Here is a 24,421-nt window from a genome sequence, read left to right as displayed (position 1 = left end):
GACTGCGGCGTCAGGTTGTTTGGCAGAGAGAGTAAATGAGAGAGGGCGGCAGGCAGCGCGAGCTATTAAGTTAGAGTTGGTAGAGTGAACAATGTCGAATCTTTTATGCCCTTCCATAAACCAAATTCATTTAATTCATTTCTTTAATGCTTTACATACTTATATATTATTTGAATAATTCAGACCACCTTTCTTTACATTATCTAATGGGTATTTTTTATGTTCAATATTTTTTTTAATCTCCATTTATGTCTCTATAATTTTTCTTTTTTCTTTTCATGATTATTTCTCTACTTTAACTAATGTGTTTCTGATTAGCAAAAGAAAACCCCAAGTATATAAGTAGTCTTATGTTTTTAAGCAAAAGAAATATCCTACAACTGTTATTACATTTTTTAATACCATTAAGAGACTCTGTCACTCTCTCTCTCTCTCTCTCTTTCGTTATGAGAAGAACTCGAGATATGCATGAATAATTGAACTCGGCGTAAAAACCTGAATATCAATGGAAAGACATACAATATTCTCTTTTAAGCATGTTATTTAAATGACATTTATCCTGAACATTCCAATTTCTTTTGGACTTTATTATGCACTTGGCTTGTACCCCTTTTTCTCGCCCCCTCTCTCTCACTCTCACGCCTTCTACCGTTCGTTAGGACATCTAAAAAGCTCGTTAGGCAAATATTTACCAGGAAGATTTATTTTCATTTCATTTGTGTGTGTTTTTTTTTGTTGTTGTTATCTTTCTCTTCTTCGCTGTGGTTTCTTCGTTTTTCTTTGTGTTGGAATATTTCTGGTACATTTTACACGATGCGTGTTCATTTCTTGCAGTCGAGTGCTTGAATTTGATTTTTTTTTTTGCAGCTTCCCTGTCGAAGGCTTTTGTTTTTTTGGGGGTTGCCATTGGCAATTCTGGGTATCTTAATGAGTCCTATGCAAATATATCTTTAGACCCAAGTGTCTATACGTGTTGACTTGAGACCTTTCATACGACCAAAAGATAAGACGCACCCGTCCTTCGCGTTGATTTTGACGGGGGGTTTAAAACTGGACGCTAATGTTCGCAGGGTGGCAACTTCTAAAATCCGGTTGAGGCGTGGTGGGGTTGGGGTTGGGGTTGGGGATGGTGTTGGGGTTGGATTGTCCGGCAGCGGGAACTAAACCAAATTTCAATCTCAATCGTCAACAAGTTTTTGCCAATCTGCTTGGCTCGTTGCGGCCAGAGCTTGGCTCTCCACTTGCACAACTATTTCTATATGCAGGCAGGGGTTGCGCACTGAGAGAGGGCTTGGGTATGGAGAGGGAGGGGTAGGGGGAGGGAGTTGTGGCTACCACTTGGTAATGCATGAACAAAATTCATGGGAAAACTTGAGCTTGGACCAGCCTGGACCAGGCTAAAGCGCAAAACGGAAATTTCAACCGTGTCCTTTAGCAAAGGCAAAGCCAAAAGCAGCAGCAGCAGCAACAGCAACAACAACAACAACAACAACAACAGCGACTGCATCAACAACTCGAGCACCCAACGAGTTGTTCGTTCTGTTCGCTCCTGGTTTTTTGGCTGCTTTTCTGATGAAAACTACTCAGCGACATGAAACTTAACTTAAAAGTTTTGCACTTTCATTTTGTAAATGTGAAATGTTGTATTTGTTGCTGTTGTTGTTGCTGTTGTTGTTGTTGCTTTTGCTGTTGCTATGAAATAGCAGGAAAACAATTTGGAGCGGATAATGAATATGGGTTAGGTAGGGCATGTGCCATGTCTGAATATAAGAATATCATTTGAGTGAAGAGCTGCTCCCCACAACCTGTAATGAGACTCTCGAGAGAGAGATAGCGATAAAGAGAAATGAGGTCCTGCCATAAAGTTCAGACAAAAGATGTTTGCAACGCTGGAAATGTGCATTGAGTTACTTGTGAATAAAGTAATGTGAATAACATTAGATGAATTGCATGTGAATTGACGTTCTCTCTGGTTTGTAAAAAGATATAGTTAACTTGAGTGATTAACATAGCATATGACTATCTGAATAATCTCATCAAAAATACGATCAAAATGTTCTATGAATAAGTGAATACACTTACGAGTGCATTCATGAATATTGTGAGTAGCTTTCATCGCATAAGACATGCCTATTGAAAATAATATCGAAATTAAAAGTATTCACTTTGACTCATGATTGTACAATGAATATATGTACATATAAAGCAAGCTTTTAGTCAATCTTTTGCTTGGTCGATTAAAAGCTGTCATATTAAAAGTAATAATAAAATTAAAAGTGAATACACTCATGAGTGTATAATGAATAGTTTGAATACTAATGTATACAAAGCAAAACTTTAGTCATTCTTTTGCTTGGATGAATAAAATATAATAATAAAATATAAAAATAAAATTAAAAGTGAATACACTCATGAGTGTCCAATGAATAGTTTGAATACCAATGTAAACAAGACGAGGCTTTAGTCATATATATGCTTTGGTGAATATAGTTGTGAATAAATCTAAAAATATATAAATTACAAAGGAATATATGCATGGAATGAATCGTGAATGACTCGCTGCTGTCCTCATGCAAAGCTATTTTGCTCTTATGTGAGTACGTAATCATAAACATTGTGTATCCTGTAATTACATATTTTATTCATATGAATACGGCACACAGGTATTCAGAGCGATTAACTACAATTTGACACGCCTGCAGGCCAATTGCCAGCGGAAATGAGAATCTGAGTCCCGCTACGCTTAGGGACAACGGGATGACTTGACGCTACATGCCAGAAGTCAGCGAAAGGACGAGGAGCTGGACGAGTACTCTATCATCCTTATTCAACCTTATTCGAATGCCAAAATAAAGGCACAAATGGAACGCAGCAGCAACAACTGTTAACTGGATTTTTGTTGGCTGCTGTGAGTCGTGCGGCACGTAATGAAAATGGCGCACATGGCCACAGTCCTGGATCGGGCGCTGGTGCGGGTCCGACGCAGCTGCTGTTGCTGCTGCCCGACGCGGCACGAGCAGCACACTGAAGCCGAACGCCAGCTCGACTGACAATTTTATGAACAGATGTGTGGTAAAATTAATGGACAGAGATAAGCTTGGGCGGACGTTGCCAAAGGAGGGTTAAACGCCAGAGCGAGAGATTGAGAGAGCTAAGAGAAAGAGCGACGAGTGAGAGAGCGTGAGTGGGAGTGCGAGTGTGTGTGTGAGTGAGCGTATTTTTGAGTCAGTTGCGAGTGCATTGCAATGCGAGCTCAACCACCAGAAAAAAATGAGCCCCTGCTCGGGCGCCTGGCAAGCGTCTAGCGTCCCTGCTCGGGCGCCTGGCAAAACATGTAACGTCCCTGCTCGGGCGACTTTTGTATGTCAATTGTGTGAATGGTTATGGTCGAAACTTTACACTTGCCATGCAAACAGCGCAGTCGGCGCTGGCGTCAGCGTCGCTGTCGCTGCTGCTGCTGCTGCTGTTGTTGCTTGGAAATGCCGGATTTTTGTCAAAGCTGTTGACTTCGTTACGCTGATAACTTAAATATGCATAGGAAATTTACATACGTGTCAATGGTATTAAGTAGCATTATATTACTGGATAAGCAGCAATCTCAGGGGGGCAATATTGTAGTGCGCGTTTCTCAACAGCAGCACGCAAATATATATTTGGTTGAAACTCACCTGAATGCCGTGAGAGCCGCCGCCCTGTTGACTGATGTGCAGCTGCTGAGTTTGCTTCATTTGCAGCGTGGTTGTTGTTGCCTGCTGCTGCTGTTGCTGCTGCTGTTGTTGTTGCTGCTGCTGCTGTTGCTGCTGCGTGGCATTGGCTGCATTGCCGCCAGGCACCGCATTGGGATTCGACTGCGGCCCACGAGGCGGCTGCTGCTGCTGTTGCGGCTGCTGCTGCTGCTGCTGGGGCATATTGCCCGGCGCCTGGTTGCCTTGAGGGCCGCCGCGTGGCGGGCAGTTGAGGAAGTTGGCGTTGGCGTTTTGATTGCTGAATGGCGAGTATTGTTGTTGTTGTTGCTGGAGCTGTTGCTGCTGCTGCTGCGGCGTTGGCACCTGTTGCTGCTGCTGCTTGGCAAAGTTGCCAGCCGCGCCCATGGGCACGCCCATCTTGGGGCCATTGGGATGCTGCTGTTGCTGCTGTGCATGATGTTGCTGCTGCTGCTGTTGCTGCTGCTGTTGCTGCTGCTGCATGGCCTGCTGCTGCTGCAGACGCTTGAGATCGAAATCGTTTGGTGAGGAATAGAACAGCTCCTGTTTGATATCCAAAAAGTTTTGCTGCACATTCATGCCCGGCCCGCCGCCCGGCGCCTTCTGATGGAACTGCGGCGGCAAATGTTGCTGCTGCTGCGTGGGATTTGGGCCCATGGCAAAGTCATTTGGAAAACCGCCGCCGTAGTCATTGTAGCGCGGCTGCTGCTGCTGCTGTCCTTGGCCCGGACCGCCCATCATTTGGCCATGTTGCTGCTGCTGCTGCGGCGCCTGCTGTTGCTGCTGTTGCGGCTGTTGCTGCTGCATGCCGTGCGGCGGGCGTGGAAAGCCGCCCATGCCGCCCATGGCGCTCTTGTGCTGATGCTGCTCGGCCATTTGCTTGAGCGTCTGCGCGGCCAGCGAGTGCTCGGACATGAGTCCGCCGGGGCCATTGCCGCCGCCGCCGCCCGCTGTGGGACCGCCGTTGCCAGCATTGGCATTGCCGTTGGGTCCGTTCTGGAAGCCAACGCCAGGACGCATTTTCATGGACTGCGGGTCGAGGCCGAGGCCAACGCCGAAGCCACCAAAGCCATGGCCCAGACCCGCCTCGGACTTCACATTCAGGCTGTTGATCAGATCCTGGGCATTGGGCGGCTCCACCTTGATGCCATCCTCGGTCTTGATGTCCAGCAGCGGCTTCTCGTCGAAGCCGTCGAGGAAACTGGGATTGAAGTCGTGCAGATTGTTGATGAGATCCTTGAATGTGTCATTGTTCTCGGAGTTGTCATCGCCCAGCAGATCCGGAAAACCGGGAAACTGGCCATTGGCGCCGTCCTTGTCCAGCGAGACCAAGTCCGGAAAATCATGATCTGGCTCCCGTTTGCATTCGACCAAATTGGCCAAATTGCCGAGGGCGGACTTTTGCTGGGCGGACATCATGTTGGGTCCCATGCCGACGCCCACGCCGCCGGGTCCTGTGGACATGTGGCCACCCCCGCCAGGACCCCCGCCGCCGCGCCCATTATTGCCGAGGCCACCCAGACCGCCGCCTTGTTGTTGCTGCTGCTGGTGGTGTTGTTGTTGTTGCTGGTGTTGTTGCTGCTGCTGCTGCTGATGCTGCTGTTGCTGATGCTGTTGCTGCTGATGCTGTTGCTGCTGATGTTGCTGCTGCTGATGTTGCTGATGCTGCTGTTGATGTTGCTGGTGCTGCTGCTGCTGTTGCTGCTGTTGCTGCTGATCGGCGCCCCCTCCTCCCCCGCCGCCCACGCCTGGTTCGCTCTTGACGGAGGTGTTGGTCAGCGCCTTTACTGTGACATTGGTGCTGATCTGCTGCGGCTGCGAATTGGCCGCCGATGTCGTGAACTCCAGTTGTTGCACAATCTCCACGGAGAACTTGGTTAGATTCTCTGAGCCGCCGCCAACGCCGCTTGAGCTGTTGTTGTTGTTGTTGTTATTATTATTGTTATTATTGTTGTTATTGGGCAACTTGTGCGGCGGTTCATAATTCTCGGCGCCATTGTCAACATCGTCCGCTGGTCGTTTTAGGATTTTTTGTTGCTGCAAAAGAATATTTTTGAACTAATTTTAAAATGGGCATTACATGACAAGTATACCCGGCATTGCGCGGGTCAAGCATTTCTTATAACATTAAAAGCATGTTTTTCGCCATTATTCCACCTGCATAAGTGGATTTTTCAAAATCATTTAAAACGCGTTCAAAGCCAATCGGAAAATTTCCCTAACTTCACGAAAAGCGAGCAATTATTTTCACAATCATATTTGGAAATGAGTTTAAAGCAAATAAAGCGAATAGATTATAAACAAAAAGTTTCACTTAACCATATTCCCGAGCATGCAGCTGGGGCATACCATCAAAATGTCAGAAAAGCCAAACTCTATGAAAAATACAGCTTTTCAGCTCTTACGCAGTCAGTCAGTCAATCAATCAATCAATGTCAGGCCATACATTTGCATATTTATAGTTAAAGTAATATTTATATTTAAAAGTAATTGAATTTACATCTTACCCAAATATTCATAGATATAGTTTTTTAGTTTTTATGCTCGATTAGGCAAAGTATTTATAAGATTCAGTTTTACAGCATGTGCGAGTTAAGAGTTGAGGTTAAGTTGAGTTTTAGAATTGAAGTCTATGTTTTGAGAAACTGTTACGATTTGAGATTATGTTTGATCACTTAGGAGGCTTGCGGCGCGGCTTAGACTTGATAAAAGTGGCGCTGTCGGCCAGTAGTGTTGTAGAATGTCGACAGTGTTGCTAAGCGTCGACAGTTGTGCATTTTGTTGCGTTTGCTGCGTGCGCGCATTTGTGTTTTTGTTTTTGTTTTTGATTTTGTTTTTGGTTTTACGTTTTTCTCAATTTGCTTCTGATTAGAGTCTCTTTTGATTGCAATTTGATTGGGCAGCTGCATACAAGGAGCGACAATTCGATTAACACTTTACACAAAAGTTCAACAAGAACAGCAACAAAAGGCGAGCGCAAAATGCGCTGACATGACAAAAATAATCAAAAGAAATTCACTGCAAGGCGTGCACAAAAATTTATTGAAAACATACAAAAGACAAAAGCGAAGAGAATGAACACAAAAACGCAAGTGCGCAAAGACAACAATAACAACAACAACAAAACAAAATACTCCAAAGACACTTCTAATCAGCAGCGACGTCGGCCGCACAACTGCAAACAGACTACGCGAGCGTGAGTAGCAGAGCGCGAGCAACCCAGAGCGGGTGGCAAATGACGCGACGTCGACGTCGCTGCTTTTGTTTTGTTTTGCTGCTGCTTGTTGCCTGCTGTGCTTTTAGCGCAAGAATGAAAAGCAACAAAAACAAAAAGAAAAACAATCACATTTAAATCAGAATGTGTTTGCTTTTCAGTTTTGTTTTCTCGCATCGCCGCGCTGCGGCCATAGCTCGCATCTGATCGGCTCGGCTCGATTCGGCTCGCGCCAGGTCGACTCGGCTCGGTTCGGCTCGGCTCGGCTTGGATCGAATCGGCAGACCGCGCGCGCGACTTTTGCTATTTATTTTGTTTTTAATTAATGCAAAATGTATACAAAATAGCAGCGCATAGGCGCAGCAGAGAGCAAGGGTCGCGCGAGGTGCGCGGGCAGCGGCGCGTCTGGACAAAGCGAGTGTTTTTTTTTTTTTCTTGTTCTTCTCGTTGTTTCATTACACTTCTGTTTGTATGTGCGGATAGCGCTTAGGGTTTGACAAAAGGCAGCGCAGCGGCAGAAGAAGAGCACTCACATACATATGTACACACACACACACCCATGTTATATATACATACATGTGTATATGCATTTACACGAGCGGAGGAAGTTGCGAAATGGATTGAACGGTAAACTGACACGGGATTACGTCGCAAGCACTGGGAGCAGTTTTTTGTGTGGGTACACCTTGAAACGGGTACAGTTAAAGTGGGTGTTTCAATATTCATTGCTTTTACTTCATTCGTGGGAGAACGAATCAAGTGAGTGTTTCGAGTGTATTCATTTTTCAATTAAACACTTCTCAAACAATTTGTATTCAATCCTATTTATTTATACAATATGAATATATTCAAACAAATTCATTAGTGTTTTTTATTAACACTCATTACGTTTAAATCAAACATAAAATACTTGATTGGCGATAACAATTCAGTCAGTTATAAAAAATGAACTCATTTATTGAATATTTGAAAGTATTCGTATAGAATTATGAGTATTTTTAATCAATTTATCACTTCCACAAAATAGCTCGCATCAAATTCACCAGACAAAAGCAATTGTATGCATAGTCGATACTCTTAGTGCACATCATTTGCGATATTCATATTCATAATAAAATGATTCACATAAACTTTATGTGTATTTCTCTCCGACATAGTCAAGCACTTTCCCTAATCCGAACAGTCGCAGCACTAGTTAATAACTTTATGACACACAGACACTCACACTTACACTTACACACACACATTTGAAACACTCACACTCAATGCAATATTGCCTCTGGCTGGGTACTCGCAATCTTCTCAGTGTCCGTCGTGGCCATAAAAACCGAGTGAACCGATACACGCGCCAAACACTTTTCCCATTCGCTCGGCTCATTATGAATAAATGCCGTTTCATAAATTTGTTTTTCTTTCTGGGGGAGGGCCCCTGCCCCGTTTCACCCTCTCGCACACTCTGGGTTTTTGATACAATGTACCCATTGAAATTCTGTGAATAGGGTATATTGGTTTTCTGGGCAAATATGAGCAAGACACTATAAAGAATGTTGCTTATACATATATTATGATTTTACAAATATCGATAAATATTAATATCTCGATAGGTATTAAGTAAGGCGAGTAAGTTCTCTCTTATTTAATACAAAAGTCAAGCATATTTGTGCCGGGCCGCTTGTTAATATTTACAGCAGCTGCCCACAGGGTATTTGCCAGTCGAGCACTCGCCACTTGTTTCGTTTTGGCAGAGCTTTCTCACCTCCTGTGCGGCTCGCTCTGTGGGCATCTCTCGATGGAAACGTGACACAAAGAATGCAAAACTCTTGCGCTTGGGCGATGAGCGGATGGCGGGGGGGCATAGCTTGCCATAATATTAAGCTTATGTTACACACACACAAACGAACACACTCTCACACTCACACACACGCTCGCACACACAGTGAGCGACAGGTCCAATGTGGAGGCCCGTTTAGAGCGTTAAAGCAACTCGTACAATTTACAAACTTAAAAGTAATTTAGTTTTTTACGACTCCGCTGCGGTAATAAAAATGTTTTGCTCACTCGCTCGCTCGCTAGGGTGAACCGCTCCTTCCCTTCTTCTTCTCTCACTCTGTCCCTGTTTCTCTTACGCTTTCTTACACACTTTCGCAGCTCACCAAAAGTACAACTTCGTTTTACACTGCTGCCGTCTTCCAATTTACAACTTAACCCCCCGCCTCCCCGCTCCTCTACACGCCCCTGCCAAGCACTGCATTTACATTTATCGATACGTCTTTGTCGTTGTCTTCTTCTTCATCTTGACCCCCGCTCCCTGCCAAGCCCCCCTTAATGCCCACAAACCCACGAGCTACTCCGTACATTTCCTTAGCAAAAAAATCAAGATAATGTATATTTCTGGTTAAATATGTACTTTCATATATCTTGCAGATAAGCCACAGATGAAAACGATTTTTAGGTTAGATTCATAGAAATACATCTGCATTTATCGATCCACATGTCTAGAGCTTATCTACCCAAATAATATGTGTAATAAATATACAGAAGTGTGGTGAAGCATATGAAGAATAAGCCCTTTGATTGTTAAGAATACTTGTGATGTAACTTTTGCCTATATACTTAACATTACTGACTGATCTATTGACTGACTGACGGACTAACGGAATGACTGACTGACTGGCTGATAATCGAGGCACCGCCCAAGCCGCAAGAGATAGATAGTCAGCTGAATTTTGTACAGTAGTTACATATATTTTTCGGATATTTTTTGATAATAATAATGCTTTTTGTATTTTCTGGATGTAAGATTCTTTGCTTTTATTTTAAGATTTTTCTGGGCTTGGTTTAAATAGTTTCTGTGCTCATTTTGAATAAGTTTCCCTAATATTAACAATTGTAAGATTCACAAATACTAAATTAAGGCTCATTCCATAAGTATCTCAAATATTAAGTTAGTATCTTAATACTGTCTCTCAAATACTTTGTTTAAACTCATTCCAACTTTATTTAAGTTCACCTTTTTCTCTCAGTGCACATTGCAGAATTTTAATTGTTTTGTCGAGAAGAAAGTCAAAAGATCGCAGTGTATTTGGGAGAGTTCTTGTTTACTGCCTCCTTCTTTCCGTCCCCCCTATCTCTCTCTCTCTCCTTCTCTCTTTTGCTCTCTTTCTTCGTATCAGTCGCGGGCGCTAAAATAATTTTCTACGATTGAAGCGCACTGAAATAAAGCGCAAAATATGATGCCGCGAACCTTGACACATTAAAATAAGCAACAGCAGCGCCGACAGCGCCGGCAGCGACGCCAACGTTGACAGCGGCTGTGAGTAAGACGGCAAATGTTGACGACGTCGTCGTCGTCGACAGTCAGTAAATTTGCGTGTAAAAATAAAAATGTGAAAAAGCTTTGCGGCTGTTGTTGTTGCTGCTGTTGCTGGCTTCTGCTGTTTTGTCTGAATTTTATATTTTCATGTTTCAATGCGGCGCGCTGCAAAAATAAAATAAATAAATGCTGTGCACAACGCGGCGTATGATTAATGCGAATTAGCAGCGAGCGAGAGAGAGAGAGAGAGAGAGAGAGAGCGAGCAAAAACCAGTAAGCGAACTGCTAACCAGCAACTGTGTGGCCAACGGAAGTGGTCGAAAAATACGTGGAAAGCCTTTGCCAGTTAGCCACTATCCTACCCCACACCCTACCCCCCGCACACCCCCTCCTCCTATCGCCCACAAGCAACTTTTGTGTGCGTGAATCGAATTGAGTTGCGTTCAGTTCAGTTCTGCTGCGAGGCGCCGCGACGAGCTGTCTGCAGCCGCTGATAGACCTCCGCTACTCTATAAAGGGGGGCCAAGCGTGCGAGGGAAGCATGTTAATAAGTGCGACTAAAAGCCGTTAAGCGGCAGGCACACCAAGTGGTTCGGATTTATAAAGAGGACGGCTCACCTTTAGCCGACAATTGGGAGATCAACAAGTAACTGGGCTCTGGTCGGGAGTGCCCGACTAGAGGATACTCTGAACCTTCTTCTACCAACAGCAATTGCTGCTCGTGACAGGCGAAAGGAAGGGGCGGAAGTTAGCTATAAAATGGAAGACACTTGATCTGCTTTTCTGCTATTCTAGAAGCTAACTGTCAAATTTGTTGACTCTAGCTCTTAAAACCTAAGAGAATTAAAACCTTCAAAATTTTGGTTCGGTAATATTAAGACGTCTAGAAGCGCAGATGTGTAAAATATTCGCGCTGAAGACGGTTGCAGCCGAAATACATCGGAAAATATAAATTAAAAAGAAAATTATTATTAATTTTTGTTACAAACCAGCTTAACTAGAATTTATAAAAGGAAAGTTTGCCAAAAACTAGAAACGAAGTTGATAATTTTGACATTATATTGCAACAGCTTGGCTTTAAATTTGAAAAACTTTTTTCCTCGGCATGAACTATATACAACTTTTGCTGTGCTTTACCCCATTTTCCTTAATGAATCTATCAAAAAAACTGTGAAAATAACTTAATAGCGAGTTATAATAAATAAGTTTTTGTTACAGTCTCTACTCATTTCTTGATCTTGCAACCAAATTTATTAAAACATTTCATCAATAGGCTGAGAAATTATCAAAACAGCTACATGAAACAGTTTTCTCTTGTATCCAATTATCCACCCATTATAACTATTTTTAATTGCAAAAAATCACTAGTTAATTGAATGCAACATATTTGAAATTTTCTTCTTAATAGCTGAACTATTATATAAAATGTAATACATGCTCACATACATTATGCCGTTTGTTTTCAGCCTGTCAGCTGAGCAGCTTATTTTAAATACGAATATTTTTCAGCGCAGGCTTTCGTTTATAATTATAACTCGAAATTGAGTGCAGCTATAAAATATATTCGACTTTTCATTCAGTTTTTTCGTTATATTTTACAGCAATACTTTGTCAGATCTCATTAATAATACAACTCCTTTAACACCACCTTCCCTCCCCCCCACACTCTCGTTCACTTGTTGGCTAGTTTAATTAATTATAAAAAGCGCATTAATAAGTGTACATAATTTAGTAGTAGACTCCTCTATTCCGCTCTTGCTTTATTTTCCAATTAATTTGGAGCTATTTGAACCTGCAGTCCATGGCGTATGCTTAATATTTTAGCCTTGCAACTGCAAACGCCCCTCACATTTGTATTCAAGGCAGGGGGGGGGGGGGGGTGGGATGGAGGAGCAGTGCATGCACAGGGTTAAAGCATGTGGGCGTTTGCCACGCCCACTTAGTGCCAGCTCCTATTACATTTTCCATACTATTAATTATTTTGCACATTATAAGAAATTTCGCGCTCGGGCAGCAACAAAAAAAAAACAAAAAAAATCGTACAACAACAGAGGGATAGGGAGAGACAGAGAGTCTGGAAGATACCCTGTAAATGTAATGAATGCGGATCTGATGAATCCATCCCGATCGACAAACTAAATCAATTTCTTCAACTTGATCAAACTTGCGGCACAGTCTAAACAACTCCATATATAATTTTACGGAGTATTAAGACGATGCATGCATATAATAATTCATTTTTCAAGTCATTTAACTGCTTGCGAAAACTAATGAGAAATTATGTTGGCAAAATTAATTAAGAGACGCCACATTATAAGCTCAGACGGGGAAGAACAAGAAGAAGAACAATCGTCATAATAAGAAGTATTAATAATAATAATAATATTATTATCATTGAGGCATTTATACATCTATGCATATTAGCACACATTTGAATGATCGGCAGCGACCGCATTTTTCTTTGGCCATTTTTCCTTTTGGCCATTTGCATTTCTTGCGGCAGCTTTTTACTGCCGTTTGTTGCATGCACAATTCGTCGGTCGGGTTTGTCTATTTGTTGCTCTGTTTCTACACAGAGAGAAACACTTTTCTTTAATTGAAAAATTTAAGAAATGAGAATGGACGAGATTTTGCTTGGGCTTCTCATAAAAAAAGAAAATTAAAGGGATTCTACTGTGTATCGATTCTCGTTATCCTCTTTCTTTGTGTCTTTTTGTTGTTCTACCTTTACACAAAGCGAAAAACTTTTCTTTAATTGAAAAACAGCTTGCTCTTAGGGAAATATGAGCATGAAAAATAGTTTGCTTTTTGGGCTTCTCAAAAAAAAAACAAAGTAGAGGTTTATTTAAAAAATAAAGGTATCAACCCTAGTTTCTTTCCATCTTTGTGCCTATTTGTTGCAGAGAAAAAACTTATCTTTCAGAGAAAAACTTATCTTTAATTGAAAAACATCTCGGTCTTTGGGAAAAAATAGAATGGAAGACAGATGTTTTTGGTCTTCTCACGAAAAAAAAGAGATCTATTTAAAATATGGGATAAATTTAAAAATATAAAAAGTTAGATTTACTGTGCGTCGAACCTCGTTTCTTTCTTTCTTAGTGTCTATTTGTTGCTCTCATCTACACAGAAATAAACAGTTTTCTTTAATTGAAAATATCTTGGTCTTTGGGAGAAATGAGTAAGAAAATGGTTTTATTTAAGGTTTATATTTAAGAAATCAAAATTAAGTTTTACTGTGCATCGAACCTCGTTCCTTTTTTTCCTTCCACTTTCTACACGCACTTTCAGCCCGATTACAACCAACTTTAGTCTGATAAATGAAGGGAGCGAGAGATAGTAAACGAGAAGATTTTAAGATCAATATTTGCCCTAACTTTGGGTAATAATTTGAAAAAGTAAATAAAAGGAAATAGTACCTATATAATTAGTATATAATATAATTGGCACATTGTGTACATATATATAATTGGTCTGATATTTATTTTAGTGTAGAAATTTAAAAGTATTCCGTTGAAATATAAAATTCAATTGCATTCCAAAATTGCTTTAAATTTAACAAAAAACAAATAGATTGTCCGCACTTTTTGCGCAATTTTCGTTGATTTATTTAGCATATTTTGATTTATGTTTTTTAATTTCGCTCGCGTTGGAAAAACTGATTTGTGTGGAGGGAGGATGGCAGAGCGGGGTGTGCTAGAGAGGAGGGTGGGGTGGGGTGGGGGGTTATCTAATGAGTCTGCAGCTAATAAATTTGCATTCGCCATGCATAATTTCTCAGAGGAAATACAAATGTCAAATAAATAAACACACACACACACAGAGAAAACACTTCTAGAGAGGCCCGAAAATTCTTCAGAAAAACAAAAACAAATAAAAATAAAAACATTATGCAAAATATTTTTGGTGACTGTCGCTGGGAAATTACCCAAAGAAAAAAAGTTTCGCATTAATTTCAATGAATTCTTTTTTTAAAAGAAAATTTATGCTAGATTTAAACTTTTTATTTTTAGTTGCGCTTAATTTGTTCTTTAAGTTTTTTACGCTTTTTTTATCATGATATTTTAATTAAAAACTATTGATATAATATTTATTGATATTATAATATTTATTTGCTAATTTATAAAATTATTTTTTAGTCTGTTTTCATTTATTATTTGTTTAAAGTATTTACATACGTATTATTTTTATTTTTTTAATATTTTATTTCACTTTTTTTTATACCATTTTTATTTTTGTAATTTTTATGTTGTATCTTTTATTTCATTTTGTTTTTGTATTATTTTTATTTTTTATTTAAATGTATTTTTGATTAATTATTTTGTAGTAATTACATTATTTTATTTAAACATTTGATTCTTCATTTATACATTTTTTAATATTTGTTCTTTTATATTTTATTATTTATGTTTGTTTTTTGTTGTTTGTCTGTTTTAAATAAAATAAAAAAGATAATTATTCACCAAACGGTTTGAAATAATCGTAAAATGTTGCACTTGTAACTGATTCGATTTTCTATGATATTTTGCCTTTTGTTGCTGTTGTTGCTATTTTTGTTGTTGTTGCTTTTGTTGGGTAAACACTTTTGAGCCGCTTGCACTTGATGTTTATTTGTTGTTTTTCTTTTAAATTTTATTTTTATTATTATTATTATTTTCTTTTTAAACGCACAGCGAGCGTCGCTTTTCTTTTGCTTTCGGCTTGTGATTTGCTGCTGCTGCCGTTGTTGTTGTTTTTGCTGCTGTTGCTTTCAGTTGCGGCTGCTGCTGCTGCTGTCGTGAGTCGTTTGGCAGTCGGTTTATAACTGGCACGAGCCGCTGCCAGCGAAGCAGCACGAACCGAATGCGGACAGAGACCGTTGACGTTGGCAGCGACGTCAGCAGCGAGAAAGTTTGCGTTTGCATTGTTGCAGCGCAGCAGCAGCAAAGGCAGCCAAGCGAATTTTTCAGCGCTGTAAAATGTGCGCGCGCGTGTATGCGTGCGTGTAACTGTGGGGGTGGCTGTAAGCTGTCAAGCTGTTATGTTAAGTCTGTCTGTTACCTTTAACAGCGCGTCGCCGTTTGGCTTATCAGTTGTCGCTGTTACATGTCAGCGCCGACGTCGCTGCCAGCGACGCTGCCTGCTGCCGCTTTCATGTTAAAACCAATTCGTTTGTCATTTGTTTAATGACACAAATATTTGTGCAAAGTGTATGTGTGTGTGTGCTACTCAACTCATTTTCAATTTCCATTTTCTTTTTGCCCATTTATTGTAATAATATTGTCTGTTGTTTATTTTTCTTTTTTTGGCGTCATAAAAGTTTTCCGACTTGTTTTCCACATAGCTACTTTGTACGTGTGTGTGAGTGTTGCAAAGTGTGCTATAAATTTGATTACTACATAATAGCCCCCAATAATAAAGCGACTAATGACAATACTCCGGCAGGTGCTGTGGCGGTAGGCGGAGGGGAGGGTGAGGCTGGGGTTAAGCTTTTGTGTTTCGTTTCTGTGCGCCTTTCAGCCAAATTGAATTCCATTTGATGACTGTTAAATTAAGTTGAAATGTTCTGCTGCCTCGTCTTACGACACCCCTCCACCCAACCCCCTTCTAGCTTTGGTAACTGTAACAAGGACGCGCGAGAGGAGTTGTCGGGTGGGTACCAGCGCTCGAGTTTCACAACCCTCGCAACAACAGCAACAACAATGTAAACAACTAAATAAGGAAGTGACACCGGAAGCGCCGGCAGCGCAGCCAGCAGCAGTGCTGCGACGCCAGCAGCGACGCGTGGCTGCCAACGCGCGCGCGGAATGCGCAAAGGAATGTCTCAAAAAAATATGCTGGCAGCTCCTGCGAGCAATAACAGCAGCCCAAGGCAAGAATCACTCAAAGCCCGGCAGCGCAACAGCGACTGCGACAGCGGCAGCGACTGCGAGAGAGGGCGAGCGAGAGCCGACGCAACGTCGCTCAGGAGTGTAATATTTTCACTCTCTCTCTCTCTCTCTCTCTCTCTCTCTCTCTCTCTCTCTCTCTCTCTCTCTCTCTCTCTCCCACTCGCTGCTGCTCTCGCTAGCAAAATGCCAACGACACCGGCCGGCTGAAACTAGTAAGAGCCACAGCCAAGCTTCAGCCCACCCTTGCGCCGCCCCCCAGGCCCTCTTTGGCACACTCTGCCACGCACTTTGCAGTTTAACCTATAAAAATACCGCAGCAACAGCGGCGACGGCAGCAGGTTTGCGACTGCAGCAGCAGCATGGAAAATGTTGGCGCTGCTGTTGCGTTTACTGTTGCTGCTCTTTGTCTCTGCGCGCCTGTTACGCACGCAACGAAGTTGCTAACACACACACAGGCGCGCGCGCAAATACGCAGCGACGCGAGCGCCGTTGTTCTGTTACGAAGCTGTTGCTGTTATTGCTGTAGCTGTTGCTGCCTTTGTTGTTGTTGTTGTCAGTGCCGTTCATTTATTTGATTTTGTTGTGATTATGCGCAGTGCATGAGCGTCAGCGCCAGCGCCAACGTCGGCGTCGCGCTGTAGCCAGCGACCCATGGAGGGCATTGAGTACTTAAAAACAATAACAACAACATGAGCAGCATATAAAATATGCAATGAACGAGCGAGCGCGACTTGCAGATACCCTAGCAAAAATATTTTCAATCTAAAAATTTTAAACAAAATGTGAACCACATATTGAAAAGAAAAATAAACAAAATGTTTAAATATGCTGCTAATATTGCTGGGTATAAATGGACAACAACAAGTTGTGGCCTCTAATATACCCTCTGATATAAATATGAAACATATGCAGGAAAAATAATAAGATGCAAATATCTTATATGATTTAAACAAATATTTTTCTTCAACGAAATGCTCGGTAGAGCAATTGAGATTCGGACTGGAACTACAGACTAATGAAATGATGTAGTTACCTACTTATGCACCGTAATTGTCTAAAAAGCAAGGAAATATATGGAAATATATACATATTTATTGTCCGAGTCTTTTTAAGTAATTTATAACAGATATGAGTTATCTACGTGACTCGTCCATGTAGGCTGATGACTGAGAAGGTTGCTGGTTCGAACCTAGGTTAATTGTGACCAGGGCGAGATTTAGACCGTAATATTGATAGCTTATAACTATATCCCCTACTTATAGAAATAACTGATTAGTCTGAGTCGGACATTCGGTTAACTGAAGAAGGTTGCTGGTTCGAACCATGAAACAGCGCCATATTGTAGAAATGTCTTAGGCAAAGGCCATGACCCAGTACTATTGAGTTGATAAACCTCTATTCAATACTGATAATATAAATAAAGTTTCGATAAACTGTTTTTGTTTTTATGCTATATCTTATGGGTTTGTATACCTTTTGGATACGCAATGCCCACCACACCTCGTGCGAAATCGTGCTACCCGGCAATTTCGTCATGTGGTGGCATAGCCAGAGACAGAGACGGAGGCGGAGGCGGAGGCGGAGATGTTGGTGGCAGGGGCAACGACAATGGCAGCCATTTCTATGGCTCTGTTTTCTGTAGCTGTTGCTTCGATGTTGCCTCGTAAAAACTCATCGCCAGTTCGGGGCGGCGCTCAACTGGAAATGCGGCCCAGCCAGAGGCTGCAGGTGTGTGCCTGTCCAAAGATATATAGATATATATATATGTATCTGAATGTACGTATATATATATGTGTGTATCTTTTAGATACTTGGCCTGAGTGCGCGCCCGATGGCAATGCTTAATTAGTGGCTGGCAGCATGTTTGAGTTTTATAAATGATGTTCGAGATGGGGCCCAGTTGCTCGGGATCTGAACCAGGTTTATTTCATGTACAACACACACAGAAACGATCAACAATCAATTAATTTTGTCAACGCCAAAACTTTTCGAGATACGTACGTCCGACCTCTGGCCGCCCCCGCTCTCCGCAATCTAGATGAGCTGGGGCTCCTCCCGCCGATCTGGATGATAGCGTATGGTAAAGCTATCGAAACTGTGCACTGGTACCTCCTTCGTGGGCGAGAACTCGGCCCGCTCGATGACCGCCTTCTCGCTGCCAAAGCAGAGCAGCCAGAACTTCAGCTCGTTCACCTTTGGAAGTGTGCCCTCCAACTCGCCGGTCACAGTCCCGCGATCCGTGTTCATCACCCAGCCGCGCACCCCGTTCGACAGAGCCAGCGAGCGGGTTGCTTTGCGCATTCGCACGCCCTGCACCTCGCCAAATACCTCAAAGCCGCAGGTAAATATTTGCTCCTCCGGAGTTTGCATGCTGACGATTATCAAATCGAATCAAATTTTATATATATTCCGTATTAAGTTTTGCTTCCGCTGAGGGTTGTGAAAACAAAGTGAAATTGATATTGTGGAGCCCCAAGTTAATTTTCAAAGCCAGCTAAGTTCTCCCTCACTTTGGCAGGGCCAACCACTTTTATAGTTTTATATTTCAAATCAGTTTACATCTCTAATGGATAAGTTCCACGCGCGCTGGTGGAAAATACGTGGAGTAGCTTAGTCTTAGCCAACTACTCCCCATAATGAAGATAATCATCAGGCACTCAATCAGTTAATCGGTTAGTCAGGACCTTGGGTTTCGTTTCTAAACATTTGGAAGAAAACTACCCCAACTAAATGCACTCTACAGATATCCGTGTGAAAAAAAATAACGGGAATGACTTGTGAATTGCGCAACTCGCATGGATTCTTATGTGAAGTGCTCGGAACTTGGTTTCTATTGGCAGCACCCTCGCAGCTAATCACATTGTATCTTTTGTATGGCCTTATCCTATATCCCATATCAGCGCTGGGGACTCATAAATCACATGCCACACACAGAAAGAGACACACACATACACACATTGATACTTTCTGGTTCATCTCATGGCAATCCAATCAACTGGCAATGCCACAAAAAGTTAACAACAACCACCGTCTTGCCAAATGTTGCAACCCCCTACCCCCCCCCCCCCCCCCCCCACTTCACCTCACCTACCTCCTACTAGAACCGCCCCTGAACCACGGCAAAACAATAACTAGGCGAGATAAACAGACAACATTTGGCGGTAATGCAAACGTTGCTGCTGACGACGATTCTATGGCAAATATTTAATATGATATTTATGGTGAATGCGGGCGGGCGGGCGGTCGGACGCACGGTCGAGCCAAGACTGGGCAAAAAGAGGCCGGTGATAAATGACTACGGCGACGGCGAAACTGCTGCCCGCCAACTCCCCCTATGCCAAGGCAGCGCAGCAGCAGCAACAAAAGCAGCGACGTGCTCATTCAAATGTAACAGCACGAGCCGCTGCTGCTGCTGCTGCCGCCGCTGTCGCTGTCGCTGCCTTTCGTTGAGCCGAAGGTGAGCAAGCCAAATCAAACAAGCCGAAGCGCAAAAGCAAAAAATATACAAAATAAAATAAACAATGATGAAAAACGCAACGCTTCAAGGGATTTCGCTGCTGTTGTTGTTATTGTTGAGCAAACTTGGGCTTCAATTGCGACGCATAAAACTTGACTTGAACTGAACGAAAAACAGAGAAGAGCGAGGTCAGCGCAGCAGAGCCCACAGCGGCTGTTAACAGCGAGTTCGAGCTGCGTGCGAACGAGAGTAAATGCAAGCTGAGCTTAGGGCATACTGTTAGTAACAGTCGATCGTTCGTTTGTTTCACTTGAAAACTTAATATCGAGCGAGGTCAGCGCAGCACTGTAACTAACAGCGTGTAACAGATCGAGAGAGAGAGAGAAAGAGAGAGAATATGCAAGTTGAGCTTAAAGCGAGCTGTTAGCTGCATTTGATTGCTGTAAAAGCAATCGCTGCTCGATCCTCATTTAACAGCTCCGCTTTTGGTATATTAAATATTGCCAAAATGCCTTAAAAAAATAAATTCAACAAGATTTCACGTACGCATCAATAACAAAATACATAAAAGTACAGTCTACAACACACATATGTATGTATATATATTTTCTAATTGAAATGCAAATGAAAAGCTAAATACTAAAATTAGCTTAAATATAAAACTGAAGAGGCAGCACCGAAAACAGCGCCAGGCAACAACAGCAGTAACACAAATCGACAACAAAATACAAAAATCAAAGGGGAAAAAACCAGCTGAACGATAATTCAAACGCAATATGTAAACACTTCAAATCTGGGAACAGAAAAACAAAAAAAACAAAAAAACAACAACATTGAACTATAAATGCAAATGTGTTGGTGTCTAAGAAAAATGTAAAGAAAAGAAAGAACAAGCAGCAGAGTAACAGCGGCAGCGAATGCTACGCCGCTGCAACAGCGCAGCTGGCCCAGGCGCTTGCAGATGTTGAGGGCGGGCGTCAAGTTAGGGTGGGAGTGAGAGACGTCGCTTTGGTCTCTGCTGCGTTTGGTATTTCGGCGCTGTGCGTTTCGCTTCGTCTCATCATGGCTCGGCTTGGCTTGGCTTTTAATACACACACACACACACAGACTAACACAAGTGAAAACTGACTTGTTTGTTTACGCGATGACACAATTCTAAATCTGTCTTGGTATCTCGCTCCCACTCATACACCGTATTCGTATGCATGTGTATGTATGCGTGTGTTTGTGTGCTTAAACTGGGCTTTGTTTGCCAAGGTTTGAGGTTTACGATTTGATTTTATGACACTTTATGCTCAGGATTTGATTAAGTTCCAGTATAACAACGACTACAACTTGATATTTAACCTAGCAAGGCAAACGGGGGGGCGTGACGAGAAAATATCAAGCACTCCCCCTCCCGTCCCCTTAAAAATAATTTTGAAACAGTTTTTCTTTACCAATATCTGAACATACAATACCCAGGTGAGTGACATTTCAGATTATCTCATACATGAATGTTAATCTGTACACAATTCCCTTTGCATTTCCACTTATATTTCGCACTCTGATTATTGTTTACGCTACTTACGTACTTTTCCGCTTAAAATTGAGCGTTGTCAACACTAAAACGAAACTCACCTGCAATGAGAAAGAGAGAGGGAGAATGCTGATTAACAAATGCAGCGTGAACGCAACTCGAATGATAAATCAACTGGCTAAAAATACAACAACAATAATGACAAGAACAGCAGCAGCAGCAGTAGCAACAGCAATAACAACAGTAACGCCGACGTTAGCGCTGACGTCGACGTCAGCGGCCAAAAAAGGCAAACAATTGCAAAAATCTGCATGTGGCTGCCGTGCGCGACGGCCAAAGCGAAGCTAAAAATATTTCTGCTCGCTTAGATATCCAAAATTAGCTGCGACGTTGCGACGTCAGCAGAGAGAGAGAGTGACAGAGAGAGAACGACGATGGCAGAGGCGGCAATGGCGACGCTGTCGACGTCACCGTTGAGCGGCGCGTCGCTGACGTTCTGCGGCTACGACTGCGGCAGCTGGCAGCAGGTTGGCAGACAGTCTGCCACTGATAACGGGAAATGGCATGCCAACACCAACAACTACTCACCACGTCTCACTCACACTCGCACTCACACTCTCTCTCTGCTCTCGCCCAGCAGGCAGTGGCCGCAACTCGCGCGCTCTCTTCATGCAACTCTGGGCAACGCTCACGCCAAAATAAACAAAACAAATGTAAAGTGCGCCCCTTTGCGACGTTATGCTGCGATTGTCCCCCGCACACTGCACTATACTGAGCGAACCATGAAAATAAATATGTGGGCATAACAAAAATGAAAATTGTACGCGAAATGTGCCGCAAATGGCAGCAGATTTGCCATTAAAATGTACACAGCGGCTTTATATTATACACTGAGAATGAGCGACATAGTGTCAGAGTGTGGGAGAGCGCGTGCGAGGGTGAGTGAGTGAGTGAGTGCCAGAAAGCATAGACAAACAGTCGTAGCATAACAAAAGAAATTGACGAAACACTAGCTGTGCGGGGCGCTGTTAAACAGCTGTTAGCTAACAGTCGCGCGTGTCGAACAGAATGTTAAACTGGCTACAAAAAGCAATTTGGACTATAATAAATTAATTAGAGGTTTCTGTGTTTATTTTAGAACAAATTTTTGTTTGACTTCAATAGATACAAGTTTGTTCCTCGAAAAAAAAAATTATCTAGTGAAATTAAAGCTATGCACAATATACATACATTTTTTTAACGCTTGCGAAGTTTTCTCAACTTTTCATGGTTTGATTTTGTGTTGCAACCAATGAAAATTACACAAAAAAATTGGGAAAATCAATTTAAACGCATTCTTGTTTAAATTTTTAAGATTTCTTTTTCCATTTTTCAACTAATTTTTTGTGTATTAGTAACTATTACATAAAAACTTAAGCACGTATACGCACTGTGATGCGCTTGAATAAAAATTTAAAAAACTTCCTATATAGTTGTTGTTGTTGTTGTTGTTATTGTGGCTGACAAGTGCCGCATCTGTTTTGTAAATTAATTAATATATTTTACACGTAAGTGCAAAAATAAATCATCAACAGTGGCAAGCGCAGAAAAAAAGGGAATAATTTTATTATAAAAAAAAACGTGCATAATTAAATTTTAAAGTATTATTTACAGTCACACGCAGTTGCATAGAAATAGAACAATAATATAACAAATACTCTAAAATGCGATTTATTCAATATAAAATTAGCTTCTTAACATTTTTTGGGGTTTGAATAAAATACAAAACATTTATGTACTAATACGTTTTGTTGAAACTTACAAAAATATATATATATAAATATATATACAAATATTTATACCCTTGCACAGCAAATAATAATTATAGGGTATATAAAAAGTGAGTGTATATAGCAAAAGGCAATATAAAAATGCAAGTGATAGCCAACAGCAGCGACGTGCTGACAAATTCAATTAGCCTGACAACTAGAGTTGGCCAATAGATGACAACAACAACAACAACAACCAAATAATATGAGGCAAATTTTTAAAGTGAGAAGCAAACGCGTTAAATGTGTGAAATGAAAATTGCATTATGCCAAGAGGAAAATATTTGAATAATTGATTTTTGTTTTTCTGAACTGGCATTTGCAGTTATTTGTGAAAGCCAGAAATAAGTGCATAAAGACTCGCATTAAATGAAGGAATTTCAGTTAAGAGTATTTCACAGTAAACTGAGTAAAGGTTTAATAAAATAAACAACTTGGGCTCGGACTTGGTTGAATTCTTTAATTGGAGTGAATATATATATGCACTAAATATACCCTATAGATATACCCTAATATCGAATTTCGCATTACGTATACACAATATAATAAATATTATCAGAATAATAATCCGAATATCCCCTTTAGATATAGCCCATATTCAGTTCAAGCCTGGCATAGATATTATTAACATTTAAAATTGCATATTACGTATACGCAATGTGTCACTCAATAATTAAATCATATAAATGTTATCACAGTAATAATCCATGTTTTTTATTCTGTTCTATTTGAAAAATCTCCCATCCATGGGCAAACCCAACGCCCTCATTAGAATTTCTTTCCTATAAACACGACACGATTTGCAATCAACTTAATTGCATTTTGTTTTGAGGCAATGCAAGCTCTGAAGCCGCTTTAAGCTGCAGCCGCAGCTAAGAGAGAAAGAAAGGAGAGAGAGAGAGAGAGAGAGAGAGAGAGAGAGAGAACGGGAAAGAGAGAGAGAGAGAGAGCGGGAAAGAGTGTGTGGGCAAGAGAGACTCACATAAGGAATGCAGCAATTGTTATACCGTGTAAGACAGTTGTGAAGTTGGGTATCTGCAGTTAGACTGGAATGGTCAAAGCAAAAACTTGGAAATACGTCTCAGATTAAGATAGAGAAAGAAACAGGGAGAGAGAACGGGAAAAAAAGTGTGTCTCTTGCCCTGTAAGACAAACTGTGAAGTTGGGTACATGCAGTTAGACTGAAATTGTCAAAGAAAGAACTTTGCATCACATTTCAAAATAACTATTTAATGGATTCTTAAAAATTAATTGGAAATCAAGCGAATAGAAAACGAAATGTTTTGTCTAACTATCTTCCGCTTATTTTCCACCTGTGCGAGCGGAATTCTTGAAAAATTCGTCTTAGTATGTCTTACAGTTTCCGCTGCGTGTTGTACATCAGTCAGTCAGTCAGTCAATCATTTGGTATAAACTGCTTTGCATGCATATATGAGTCCTATTATGTGCTTTGGAATGAATGCATCTGTCGAGGATTTACAAGACAAATCAATTGTGAGTATAAACTAGATCAAATTATATTGCATAGTATCTTCAAGT

The 24,421-nt window shown here is 41.4% G+C and overlaps 2 protein-coding genes across 2 annotated transcripts in view; both read right to left on the bottom strand.

The window, feature by feature from the left end:
- The window catches only part of mam (mastermind), a 36,697-nt gene extending 21,667 nt beyond the window's left edge, over positions 1-15,030 (bottom strand). The window contains 5 exon segments of the mRNA XM_064680135.1: positions 3,669-5,275; positions 5,278-5,339; positions 5,416-5,741; positions 6,212-6,607; positions 14,900-15,030. Coding sequence (XP_064536205.1) covers positions 3,669-5,275; positions 5,278-5,339; positions 5,416-5,741; positions 6,212-6,223 — 2,007 coding nt within the window. The 5' untranslated portion in view covers positions 6,224-6,607; positions 14,900-15,030.
- Positions 15,031-17,981: 2,951 nt separating this feature from the next.
- On the bottom strand, positions 17,982-18,549 carry LOC135426650 (acylphosphatase-2). The gene has a single exon (XM_064679877.1). It carries the CDS (start codon positions 18,466-18,468, stop codon positions 18,133-18,135), a length of 336 nt encoding a protein of 111 aa, XP_064535947.1. The 5' UTR covers positions 18,469-18,549; the 3' UTR covers positions 17,982-18,132.
- Between the last annotated feature and the right edge of the window lie 5,872 nt (positions 18,550-24,421).

This window comes from Drosophila montana, unplaced genomic scaffold (assembly GCF_035044405.1).
Source record: "Drosophila montana isolate Dmon_TW-CO22-7 unplaced genomic scaffold, ASM3504440v1 contig_2081_1, whole genome shotgun sequence".
NCBI lineage: Eukaryota > Metazoa > Arthropoda > Insecta > Diptera > Drosophilidae > Drosophila > Drosophila montana.
The sequence above is the reverse complement of the archived record's forward strand: the minus strand, read 5'-3'. Positions and strand labels throughout refer to the sequence as shown.

What these genes read in the sequence shown, in the direction of transcription:
- LOC135426650 (XM_064679877.1), bottom strand. Translation starts at nt 18,468, where the DNA reads ATGCAAACTCCGGAGGAGCAAATATTTACCTGCGGCTTTGAGGTATTT.